We start from the raw sequence: 13,922 nt of genomic DNA, 5'->3' as shown, positions 1-13,922 counted from the left end.
CAATTGCCAAATTTGTCAATTGTGTCAAAATACAGGAAATTAGAAACACGCCAATATAAAATCTTTTGCTTTTTGGTAGGCTATATTGATTCTCCTAGTTCACTTAGTCAAAGGCTAAATTTGGTTACTTCTGAGTAATGCCCATTGAATTATATAGGACTTTCTAATTAAAAATGTTTAGAATTGCACTAATCTTAGTTTTTTTGGACTTTTAAAGGTTCATTGCACATGCAATTGCATCAATAATTGTTTCAGTGAAAGTCTGGCACCAGTACACATTAAATTTGGCACAATAAAATAATAGAACACCACTATTTTATGACCTGCATTTTTAGCCAAATACACATTACAGCACATTAGATATAAATTTCCACTGCAGAATGAACAATGCAAGGCTTTGTTTTAACAGTTAGTGACAGAAATACAAAAGCTCCAAGGCCTTGTTATCAAAATCTCTATATAACTATGTGGCTTTAAAAGTATTTTATGCTCACATAACACATATATAAATTAAATCAAGAAAAAATCATTTTACGTTATTAAAAGAGTATGTGCAAAAAGAAGCTGTAGAATACATGCAAGCACAAAAACATACTAATCCTTCTTAAATTGAACAAAAGACAAACTGAACATACATATTGGCCTGCATTCTACCATTCTATTAAGCCAAGTTAGAAACCTTCTTCCAGCCTAGGAAAACTTCCTGCCAGAAGAAGGGACGCTCAAGTTGGAAGACAGCTTTGGCCTAAAGCAGTATACAACTCAATTAGAGATGCTCACTCCCCCCCTCCTCCAATTGGTTCAATCCAGATCCAGGTATCAGAAATACCACAAATATTCAGAATTCCTGATATCTGGGTCAGATTCTCTAATCTGGTTCGGTAAGGTTAGAGAATCCCGAATTTATCTGGCCTTTATTACCTATGAGGAAAACTATCTGGGAGGGGGAGGGATTTTTCAAGCAAATCACTACAATTTTCAGGGAAAGTGTTCCTTCCTGTCCACTAAAGAGCTCCAAAGTTTCAGGAAGATTAAAGTCAGGTTCCAGTTCTATGGACCTGTGAACAAGCCGTTTCCAGACATTCTCCATTGTTTCCTATGGAGGAAACATTTCCAAGGCTTCCCAGGCAAAGAGGAACCTTAAGCAAAGGCAACTCCTGGCCAAAAGCCTGTCCCAATGCAAGTTATACAGCTCTCACAGAGAAAAGCAGACAGCAGAGGTGGAGCAGCAGTGAGAGAGCAGAGGTGCGAAGTGGTTTGAAGCGCTGAGGCAAGCTCTATGGCAGGAGAGCAGTGCAAGGCCCATGAGGGACAGGACGCATCAGGCAGAGAGGCCGGGAGAGGAGCCAACTGGTAGCATAAGGAGCTGCGAGGGCACCGGCTGAGGGAAACAGTCTTGCCTCCCCCCATGCCTGGAAAGAAAAGTTTGGAGAATCCTGCTTGCAGTATTTGCTGGATTAAAGCAAATAAACTTGGTTTAATCCAGCTGAACAGTATCTGGCTTCCTGGGATTCTCTAATTTAAACCATCATAACTGGATTATGCGGGATCAGCATAAATCCAGCTATATATCCGGTATATGAATGCTGGATCACACACCCCTACACCCAATCTAGTTAAATTTCCTAAAGCAGACAGGAATAGACTGAAAATGCAATTGCCAGTTATAGGTCTTTAGTAGAGATGGGCACGATCCGCATTACGAACGAAAAAAACCCACGATAGTGGCGATCGCGCGATCGTGACCCGGCGGATCGTGATCGGCCACGGCCAATAATCCAGAGGTCAGGAGGAGCCTGGATCGGGGCGTTTGGACTTGGTTCGGGGATCCAGACACTCAGGCTCCAGCAATCTGGAAACCCGAATGGAAGTCCAGCTTTCCTTGATCAGCAGGGCTTCCTTCCAACCACGGAGCAGCAAAGCAGTCACCATTTGGGAGAAGACACCCAGGGGAGGGAGGGGGAAGGGGGTGTTCTGTAGCCATGGACACTCCAATCTCATCCGTGCAAACCCTAACAGGCAGCTCTGATGGCCAAACACAGACCTCCTGTGTTGCTGAATGGGACCCATGTTTATAAATAGCCGTGGTCTCCCAGGCTGGGTTTCACTTTCTGCGAGCAGTGGAGTGGGACAGAGCTCTTGCTTGCCACTTGCTAGCCTTTGGGGAGAGAGACTGAGAGTACTATTGAGCTTGGCATCAGCCACCATTCCTGTATCACTGGGAACAGCAGGGCGCCCCTCCGCTGTGGCCTCCACGATCCACGATCTGGTTCGGGAACAGGAGATGATCGTTGCGGATTGTTTATTCAGGATCATGGTCTGCACCGAACCACGATCGTCTGGGTTGGTAAATTTTTTTGGTTTGTGCCCATGTCTAGTCTTTAGGATTAGAATTTAGTTAAATTGCTACACCTTACTGAAATATGAACGTTTAAAAGAATCCTAAGAAGACTATCTCCCAAAGACAATGCATTATTGGTCAATACATTTCTTCATATTATTTCTCTCCTTGCAGAAATTGTGATCTAAGCGAGCACATCTCACTTGCTCAGGCAATGTTACAAGCAAATTTACTTCATCTTTGACCATTTACCTACCCACCTTTTCTCCAACTAGTTTTGTTTTCTCTCACCTACTTGCACCCTCAGATAATGACTTCTGAATTCAACTCATGTGAGTTAGAGCAAAACTACAAATAGCTGTATTTGCCCCTTCAATGAGACAACCTGACAGCTGAGAGAAGATAATTTTCATCAGGAAAATGGCACAGGAGGAAAGGATTAAATATTCTCTTCCTTACTAGTGAGCTATCAAACTGTCAGCCCTGCATCATTTTAAAAAAGAAAACATTCATAAATCCAGTCGTGAACGTGCAGCCTAAACTTCACTTTTCCTTTTATTTGTTGAAGGAGTAAATAAGAGGTCGTCACTAAGAACCAGTTCAGAAGTTATAAGTTACTGAGTTGTGCATGTGCAAGATTAGCAAATACAGTTCTGCTCATTTGCTTCATACAGAAAAAGCAAGTGCATCATCTCCGGTGAACAGCTTATAACTCCACAAAAAACACCAAGAGCAACCCTGAAGGGGTCTACTCTAAAGTAAGTGTCATATTATTCAATGGGGCTTACTTCCAGGAAAGTGTCCTCAGGATTATGGCCACAGTGAATGACCCAAGAATACCAGCAACAGAACTTCTGAATGTTCGTGGTTCCATCAGATCAATAGAAGGCTGTGGTGCCTGCTCCAAAGCCACTATACACTGTAATGCAATCTCCTCAGATCTGTTTTGACTAGTACAAAAAATTCCCTCTCTTTTTAGTAATTTTCCAACATTCCTTGCAAAAAATGTCCATTTATGTAATCTGCAATTAAACTCCAAATGGGCACAAATAAAGTGTGTTGCTGTGCTCAGACAGCACCCTTGTTCCTCCCATTTCCATACGCTTTTAGTGTGCAATTTTTGAACTCTTCCTGGCTTGATCAAATGATCATTCATCATGATGTCCAAATGCCAGCTCCTCGGTGAACTCGACATTGTTCTCTTGATAAAGGATTCTAAACTAGGATTTGAAATGAGAGAAGTGAGAGGCACATGTGAACACAGCAAGAAACCAACTGTGCCCAATCAGAGTGTTATAGCAACTTGATGCCATTGCCTCATCCTCAGAAGCATTACTGTGTAGTGTGTGACACAATCCATTTACTGACTTGGTGGGGTAAGCCATATGATTGATCCAGGAAGGAGGATGCTGCTCAGCCATGGATATAAACGCTGCTGACGCACTAGGACTCAATAGGAATAATTTAAAAAAAAGAATATCCACACAAATGATAGGTTTGGATCCGAGAACTGCGAATACTTGCGCCACAAATCTTGGCTATCTGCCACCGCAGCTCCCTGTGTACCCTCCCCTGTATCAAGGACTGCCACATGGAAGCAGTTTTTGGAAGCCTCCAATTAGGAGCTGTGACATATCAATTAAGGAAATAAAATGCAGTGATCATTCACATTGGTTTGGAAGTTGTGATGTCATGTTGAAGAAAAAAACCTTCCATATACTTAATATACAAAAGTATGGATTGTATTTTCTTGTGAGGAAAATGACCCATTATTCAGACTCAGCCATACAGCCCTTAAGAGCTCTACTTTTTGCAGGACAAAAATACCAAATATTGACATCAACACTACTTCTTGTTAGCAGCACCCATCTCCAGTGTTAGTATGAAGACATTTTTAAAAAAACTCACACTTTTTAAAAAGGCCTATCCACACTTGATTAACAAAATACTACACTTGTAAATACTTTGAATAATAGCTTAATCACACGATAAAAGCATTTTTTCAGACCTCCTACACTATATATATATATATATATGTACATACAGGTTTTTTTTTTAAAAAACCTTGACACACAACCAATACAATAAAATACATTGTTCTTAAAGGAGGTGGGACTGCACTTTGAAAATTAATTGTTCGGGAAGCTTTCGAGTTGCTGAAAATTTGTCACTGGTTTAATCCATTTACAGCAAAGAATGTGCACAGATTTCTCTAGTCGCCTACAGAAAGATTCTTTGTATTGCTGCTATGGGAGTCAAGCTAGCTCTGCTTAAGTCTGTGCGACCTTTTAAGCTTCTACAAGCTAATATACAAGAGCTTCTTCCTCTTGTATAATGATTTTCTTAAAACACACACACAGATTATCAAGACACAAGCTAAGGCATTTTGTAAAAATATACGTAAGCAAGAGATACCAAAGGTCCATTGTACATATATTCAGGTGTGCAAGAATGCCATTCTTTTAGGCATCAGAAGTAAAGAGGTTTTACTGACCTGCAGCGGTCTCTGTTTATCACTGCTTTTAGGAGATTTCAGCCCACTTGTCTGTTGCTGTAAAAGCAGCTGTCTTGCTGCCTGCAATGCCTGAAAGTAAAGACAATATGAAAAGGGTTTTTTTTTAATTGTTTAATTGAAAATGTTATTACGTCTAACTTACCTAATTTTAATGTTTAAGCAAAATCTGAGCTCCACCTATTTATACTGAAGACATGAGACTTCACATATTCTTTAAACTCCCCAAGAAAAATCCACAGAAACTACTTATGCCAGATATCATGAAAAAGTATATATGTGCAACAAATCCTCAAGGAAATAGCATTAATTTGTATAAAGTGCTTGAAGAGGAAAAATCATAAACCGCATCAATAGCCTCATCTCCACAAGGAACTTGTCTTTAAGTGTTCAGCTAAAATGCTCACACCCTTGTAAATCATCGTCCAATTTGCATTTTCATATTGCAATTTTTAAGCAAAAGCAGTAGACTTCAAGTGTTACCGGAAGCTGTAATTAAATTTGACAAATCAACATCAGATTATCTTGAAAATGAATTAATAAGGATATTCATTGAAGATTAAAAACACTTTTTTTGTACTTACAATTCACAGGGAAACCTCTCGTTTGACAAAATAAAGTGGAGTTTTAATGCCAAATAAAATTAAGTGGCTTTCATTTGCATTCTTAGTAAACTCCGAGAACAAAGAAATCACTACTTAGCCAATCAGGTTAGCTCCTGTGGATGATAGCATTGCAATCAAAATATAGCAGTTTTTAATCATCTTTTATGCTGAAAATACAACTGAGCCCTAGAACTGCATATGCAATGCCAGTTACTATGAACGTGTTCACTTCATTTCATAGCACAGTATATACAAGAGGAACAAGTAATACAAAATAAAGTTTTTAAAGGCGAGAGGGGAATCCTTTCAAAATAGCTATGTAACATTCTTAATGAAGATTTTCTACCCTGAGGATTTCCATTCAGTACTTTGGAAATAGATGTGTATGTGTATATATGCGCGTGTGCAAGCGCGTGCACACGCACACACACACAAACACATGTAGAGAGCAAGCATTCTGGCTGATCCATACCAGGAAACATTTTTTGAGCAACATTCACCTCAAAATTGCCACCAATCTGATAGGGAAAGGTACAATTTTGATTAGACTCAAATGAGCTCATTTATAAGGTGGTTTCCAGTATCCATGACAACAGTTGCTTTGACAAGATGTGCATATGGCATTACACTGCCAGCTGGTGTGAACAATGTTTGAACTACTGCATTGAGATGCTGAGCAAACAGAAAAAGTTGCCACGTCTTAACCCTCAGGGAAAGCAGTCATCCCCTGATCAATTATGAAAAGACAGAGAAAGGGCTGCTACAGTCTGGCTCTATACAAGTTTTCAGCGGGGAAAGAAAAGGCAGGCAGACACAGCAAACCAAAGTAAACAAACTGCATGCACTATCACCAGTTCCTAAGAGCACCAACTTGTCTGCCCATAAAAGGCTCTGGTACAAGGCTGCGGGAACATACTTTCAGCACTGTCACAAACATACCCCCCAACAATCTCCTTATTGTGTCTACAGATTTCTCTGTTACAGATCACAGCAAGTGTAACACAGGCACAGCATTCTGAAGGCACGGAATGGTAGCTCGTTTCTTTTGAAAAGCCAACACGACGGGTTTTAAGGGAGAGGGTCTCTTGGGCAGTCGTTTGCTAAGTAAAGGGCTTGATTTTTCAGAAACAGAGAGCAATTGTTCCTTAAATAACTGAACTTGTTTATTAAATGAGTATCATTTTGGAATAAGGTGGCAGGGAAGTGGCAGAGGAAAAGGAAAGCAATTACAGGTTGAGGTAACAAAACAGCACAAGGCTACTGTTGTCCCTTAGATACCTCCTCGCTTTGGTCCCATTCAGGCATAATGAGGGCTCTCTGAAATTCATGATTTGCAAATTGTGAACCAGGCTCAGGACTATACACGTGGTCTTTCCTTTCTTCCTCCCTTACCTGTTTCTCATTGCCTTGTTTAATTTAATTATATGAGCAATGATGGCAGGCACAGTTAACCCTTGTCAGATTTTCTGGCTGCCACCTGAAACTAGAGATTTCAAAATTCTGTTATATGAGAGAAGCACGTTTATTGTAAGCTATAGCTAGCATCAATACACCTGAAACTGAACCGTGGTTAATGCTGACAACAGAAAGTAGGGAGGGAGTAACAAATTAGTTCTGGAACTGGGAGGGAGCATGCCCAAAGGCATCTCCTGATTGGCTTCCTACAAAGAGAATATGCAAATGTTACATTGGTAGTGAGTGACATCTAATAAAAGAAATCTGCTAAAATGATCTAGTCTGTGGGTTAGTTCTGACTGCAAGATAAACTCCCCAACCCATCTTTCTGAAAGCACTAACCTTTTGGATATACAACAAACACCATGCTTCTAGGTATAGTTTACTTAAGCAACAGGTGAACAGCAGCATGGACTGCCCCTTAATGAAGTCAACTGCTATTTGATTGCTCATAGGGCTGGCACATCGGTACAGCGCCCTTGTTAAAGTAGCATTGTTTCAAACTGTAATGGAGGACATCTCATAAAAAGGAAAGGGGAACAGTGTGACACTCGCCAGCATGAAAGGCAATGATACTTAAATGATCTTGTTCTATAGAAGTTTTAATTAAAAGGATAGCCTTAAGCTTCAATGCAGGATGAGTAGGAAATGGTGATAAGTACCTAAACTAAGAGAGTATATATCATGGCAGTATAGATTATAGAAAGTAAAGACATTCAAAGAACTGGGACATCATTTTAAAAGGTTCTGATTTGAATCAAAATGAAACAATATTAGCATTGTTTGGCATCGCTTTTTATGCCATCTATTACATGATTGTCTGCAGATTTTATATTTCAGAGGAAGTTCTCAATAAACACAGCCTTGAACATTTCAACATAGTTGTTGGTTCTATAGAAAATGGGGAGAATTTAAGATATCAGGCTTTATCAATTCATTTACTTATATTAAACCTATGAGTTAAATTATTTCTTTTGAAAGATGTACTAATTTTATCATATGCCATGTAAGGGTTAACTCCTTACAAGTCTTTGCCCCAGAAAACAACTAACTAAAATTAACAATTTGTACTAACCGAAATTATTTAGAATTGTTCAATGAACAGTAGATTAAATGGTTCCGAGGTAATCAAAAACACATTCAGATTACAGTAACATTTGTTTTAAAGTAAGTAGGCATTTTTTGCTTAACAAAACCATTAAAAGTGTAAAAAAGTAAGAGATTAACAAAACAAAGCCATCGAAGATTTGGATTTATAATAAAAATCATTACAAAAGGATTTTAAAATAAGTAATATTAGAATTTTGATCATATGGTTTACAAATTCACTGTCATAAAATATGAGCAAACATTACAGATCGCTTTTGTACTTGTCGAAAATTAAGCAAAATAAAAATAATTTAATGTACATCTGGTTATTTTTAAATCTTACAGAGCAAAGGATTGTTCATTTATTTAAGCCCTGCTAAATTTCGAAGCTCGGGGGGCGGGGGGGATTTTGTACTTTGGAATACCTAATAAATTGATTTATGGATTTTTAGCAATTTAGGACTAAATAACATACATAAATTACATTCCCCTTTTAAAAATATGATCCCCCTCTTTCCTCTTTTTTTTAAAAGAAACAGATGTCATTCATATTGTTCTGTTAAAAACAGGAATGTTTAACCTATCAGCTTGTTGCATTTGAGATGTTAAAATGAAAAATGACATCTATGGCCATTAATATCTTCAATGTATAAACAGCACAGCGTGACACATTCTTGAGAGCTGAAGGCTACAAAATCTCTCTGAAACATAAATAACAAAGCACTCAGAATCATATTTGATGTTGATATTCATCTCTGCTGCCTGGGCTTCTTATGAAAATAGATGCAGTCCAAATGGATCTCCTATAATTGGTTTCAGATAGCGGGGTCAGAAGAAATACGATACAAGAAACTATTACATGGAACAGGCGAAACAAGAATGTTTATACAAGCACTACCCTGTTAAACTGACAATGGGCGTACACTTTGCAGATAACCAGAAACTGGGGGGGGGGGGGAATAACTTGTTTTAAGAGATTATTTTTATTCACTATTTTATTAACAGAATATTTTAACTTTCACTACCTAATGTAAAAATGAGCTTTCTTTTAGCAAGATGTAAGCATTATCTCAAATACCACTCTGAAACAGTGTCCAGAACGCTATCAAATTCAACACTGATATCAATGGAAAATTGCCCAGAAGGTCCAATACAGTCAAATTTAATTTCCACAGGGGGAATTTGGGTGGGAAGGGGAAAGCAGATTAGTTACATTAATATATAAACATGCAGATGCCTTATAGTGACTCAGACCATAACTTCAGCTCATCTATAGTTGTCTACTCTGATGTCACTCCCACCAATTACCATCTCAGATCATTTACCTGAAGATGTTGTGAATCGAAGCTGGAATGTTATGCATACAAAATCTGTATTTTACCACTGAAAGTACAGTTAGCAAGATCAAGAAGCTTCCAAGATGTAAGTCTCATTGCATAGACCTGAGTATGATTTTGGGTAGACTTACTTAGGACAGTACTGCTTAGCTCCTATAGCAGAAATTCAAATCATGTATACTATCAGTTAAAAAAAAATCCAAAAATATGACATGGCTGAACAGAGTAGTAATGGAGGCAATGCATTTTTTAAAAAGGAAAGCCTTTTCTAAAAAAAGAAAATAATAAAGAGTGCAAACTCCGGCAAGGAAACCACCAGGCAAGCCATGAAGGAATGTGAAGAGAAAACTGATGCGAGCGCAAGGAAGGTATGACAACAAAGAGCTCACCACCCAAGCAGCAAAGCACTGAGGGAAAAAGTAAGAAGCCCGGTTAAGCTGAATATCTGTACCACGGTCAACACAGAAAAGTCCGACTACCCCCCAGTATCTTGAACTTGCTAACAAAACTTCACCTAATTTGCAATTTTTAAATAAAAAAGCAGCTTTTAAACTAAAAAGACATAAATACAAACTCTGCTAAAAGCCAGCAACAATGTACAGAGGATGCCACCTGCCGTTTTCCACCAAATATTTTCTGGGTAGAAGTTGAGGGCTTGCCACAATGAACCCTGGCTCTTAGACAGCAAGCCTAAGCATGTCTCTCAGAAGTCTCATTTTCACTCTCAGAAAAGTGTTTTTAGGACTGTAGCCCTTGAGAACAGGCTTGTGTCCTTGTCACCAAAAGGCTTACCTAGAGCAACTGAGAGAAGCAGACAGGCAACACCACACGCATGCTGACAGCTTGTCTGCTCTCATGGAGCACATGGATGTTGAGAGTAGGAGGGCAGTATGATGAGGAAAATGGAAAATGGAGAATAGTAAGCAGAATCTATATTGTGTGGAGGGCATGAATTGGCACCCATGCTATTTAATTTATTCATAAATGATCTGGAGTCAGAAGTAAAGTGTGAGACACCCAGGTTTGCAGATGATACCAACCCAAATGTGAAAAGATTCAAAGAATCTTGAACAACAGTGTGAAACGAAAATTCTATGTTAGGGACAACTAGGAAAGAAACCAAACCGAACAGTGAATTCCTAAGCAGAGTAACTCTAGTCTAAAACCATTGAAATCAATTATATGGCAACATTTGGGATGCCATGGCAAATCCATCTTTAAAAGGATATGGGAGAGCCAGAAAATGGCAACAGAAATGAACTGGAAGATATAGCACTAGGTGTTTGGAGAGGCTTCCAAATAAGAACAAATATGGCTTCCAAATAAGAACAAAGATGTCTAATGGGGAGTAAAATATAGCTTTATAAAATCATGCATGGTACGGTGAAAGCTGATAGACATTTTTATTTTGTGGAATAAATACAGTGCAATCCTAAGCAGAGTTACATTTTTCTATGTCTACTGCAGTCAATGGTTTCGAAGAATGAAGCTCTGCTTATTATCTCATGAAAAGGAATGCATGTAGATTCAGGTCAGCCAAAAAACCTACTTCTTCATATAATACATGATTAACGTATGAAGTTTACAGCCACAAGATGTTATGCTGGCCACTAGCTTATGTAGCTTAAAAAGGAGACTGAAACATTCATGGAGATAGGCAATGGCTATTAGAAAAACAGTGAAATGGAAACTGGGTTTAGAGGCAGTGTGGCTTTGAAGAGCAGTTGTCTTCAGGCTCAGTATGTGGGATCTCTAGAGACAGTATGATTGTCCACAGGATTTTTGGTCTGATCCAGCAAGGCATTTAGGTCAAGATACAAGAACTTTATCATTTTAAAAAATCTTCAAATATACTAAAAACAAGAGTGCACTTAGAGAAGCAGTAAGGCTATTCAATAAGCAACCTGTATAAAGAACACTAAAAAAGATAGGGAAATGAGCAATGGTAGAGATTCAAGTTTGTTTCATATTCATACCATTAGAATCCAATTTCAAAGCAGGTATCATTTACCTAAAGGCAAAATGACAGGCATTGAGACACAAAGACCCTTAATACATCCCTCCCCATACATAGGTACATCCTAACTGCACCCTCAAGTTTATGGATCTCCCTTGACTTTGTCTAACCTGAAAAGAGATCTTTGGGGGATCAAAAAACACCAGCTTAGCCAGTTGCAGCAGTGCATTAAAAGTAATTTCAATGCCAGATATACTGGTAAAGAAACTGAAAATAAAAGAGCAAATTATCATACCATTATACAAATACTGAATACCCAAGAATTTGAATAGTATACACATTTTTTTAAAAAAATTACCTGAATAAGCCCATCTTTCTTCCAACCTGGATCTCAAATACCCAGGATAAGTTTTAGAAGAGAAAGCTCTGGATTACAACAGGGCTGGCAAATTAAAACAAATCTAAACAGCTCTTACTACAGCTACAACAATCATTTGACCTCCAACCTTCATTTCTCTTTAAGTGACCAGAAGTCATTGAGGAAACAATTTTAAGTAGGTCTATTCAGAAGTATACACCCCCCCCCCCATTTTGTCAATAGCAAATTATTCTGAGGAAAATGATCTTAGCTACTAGTTTCCTCCAAAAAGAAATGGAACGGCAGACAAAAATATTGCAACCCAATAGGTAGATTTCACCCAAATCAATCCTTTTTTATTGTAGTCATCAAAGCAAACAGACTTCAGTGGAATGGTGTTGATGTAGGTGTCCTGATTTAAGCTCTGTCACAGACTGTCTAGTAATGTTTCTTACAAAATAATAATAAAAAAACTTCAGTAACAGCCACATCACTAATTATTTAGCGGTTAAAAGATTTTGATTTCTAAACAAAACTTCACAATATAATAAAAATCTAAACCTCAAAATCTGCCGCCTGAATTCTCCTGCTAACTTTGCAAAATGATAACGCGTTTGATAAATGTGTAACCGGAATCCGGGGAACAAAGGCTGAGAAATAACGACATGAACAATGGAGATCAGCAATGGCCTACAAAATGCAATTTCTTGTGCCACATGTGGAGCATAAACTCCTGTCATGCTTTGGCGCGGACATCTGAAAGTGCCACAGGTTTCTCAGCCTGAAAAAGAATATACACACCATCATGCAGCACATACCAATCCCTAGTCACCAGACAATAAATATGCAACTGGAGATGGTGTCAACCTACCTGAATTACTATAAAGGTTATATTGCATCCACCATTAAATTCCAACTAAACAGAAAAAGTAACAGCAATAAACAGATGAATGCAACATGAAGTTTCATAATGCTGTTTAATAAAAGGAAATTAATCACATAATTGTCATAAACCTATTTTCAAACAGCAATCTATCAGAAGGAAATTATGCATCTGTAGTTATTGACCTTTCATTTCAGCATGACTGATACATAATTAGACTAGTTTTGTGAAAAATAATAGTTAATTACCAGAACATTTTTTACTTTAATTGTTTGGAGTTTTTTTTAATACCTTAATATTTTTCTCTGTATGTAGGATTCTAATGCACACACAGTGTAGTTTTATTTTGCAGAAAACCTTTCACGTTCAATATTAAATGCACTGTTGTTTTTCTTGTTTCTATTTAAGGGTTTCTGGAGAACAATGGGATTCTCTCATGTTTTGGCAGACTAAGGACTAACCACACAATAGTTTTGCAACTGTTTGTCACGATTTTGTTACGGGACACATTCCACAAATTTTGGAGTATGAATACAAAATGGAATTGGTACCTGACATATAGGTCCCCTTTAGAGAGATTAATGGGGGGTGGGTGGAGAAGTGAGAATTATCTCTGAGACACTTGTCCCCAAATGGATCCTTTGGCATTAAAGAGAAAGGATCCCAGGTAGGGAAGATTCTCAGAGCTAAATCTCCCCCCCCCCAAACATTCCAGTAAATGCATGGGCAGTTTCCCTTTGCTGCAGAAAAAGAATCTTTTGCAAGGCCCAAATCAGCCCGTTGCAAAGTGCAGGAGTGCTCTCAGGGCAGTGCAAACACATTAGTGACATCATCGTGCTGGTCCCGGAAGCAGGCCCTGGACACCCATTCGCTGCCTTTCCCCCCCTGGCCAGGTAAAGCAGTGGTGGGGGGTGAAAGGTGGGAGTGGAGGGTTCCCCACAGCTCACTGGGGGAATGGGATCCCTAGTACCCTCCTTCCCCATCCTGCCCCCTTTGCTTCTTTGCCTGATCCAGCTAAAGGGATGGACCCCGTCATCTTTTTCACTCATTCTCACCCAATTCACCTTCATGCTACAGCCCCCATTCCCCATCACTTTTGTACATGCAGGTCCCATGATTCACAGCTTGGCCTTTTTGGATGGTCAAAGATGTTTTCTTAGCAAGTCGCATTTCTGAGAAATATTACCTATTCTACAAGCAGGGCCAACTGGACAGGTGAGGATTAGTGGTCTAAATGAATTGATTAAATAGTGGTATAAGGGGGAAAGGTTCAGATTTGTTAGGCACTGAGGAATCAGACTGCTGCCATTTAATGTCTAAAACGTTGCAGAGCAGTTTTTAAAAACTTCTGGGGGGAAACCAACTGGGGCTGGGGAAACCCCTAA

The 13,922-nt window shown here is 38.8% G+C and overlaps 1 protein-coding gene across 1 annotated transcript in view; it reads right to left on the bottom strand.

Moving 5' to 3' along the window:
• FOXP2 (forkhead box P2) overlaps window positions 1-13,922 on the bottom strand; it is a 316,762-nt gene that overhangs the window by 198,778 nt on the left and 104,062 nt on the right. Inside the window, exon 2 of the mRNA XM_054987876.1 lies at window positions 4,836-4,925. Coding sequence (XP_054843851.1) covers window positions 4,836-4,925 — 90 coding nt within the window. The remainder of the gene's footprint in view (window positions 1-4,835; window positions 4,926-13,922) is intronic.

The sequence above is a fragment of the Eublepharis macularius genome, chromosome 9 (genome assembly GCF_028583425.1).
Source record: "Eublepharis macularius isolate TG4126 chromosome 9, MPM_Emac_v1.0, whole genome shotgun sequence".
In the NCBI taxonomy this organism is placed as follows: Eukaryota; Metazoa; Chordata; class Lepidosauria; order Squamata; family Eublepharidae; genus Eublepharis; species Eublepharis macularius.
Note: the sequence above shows the minus strand (reverse complement) of the source record. Positions and strands in the feature narration are given on the sequence as shown.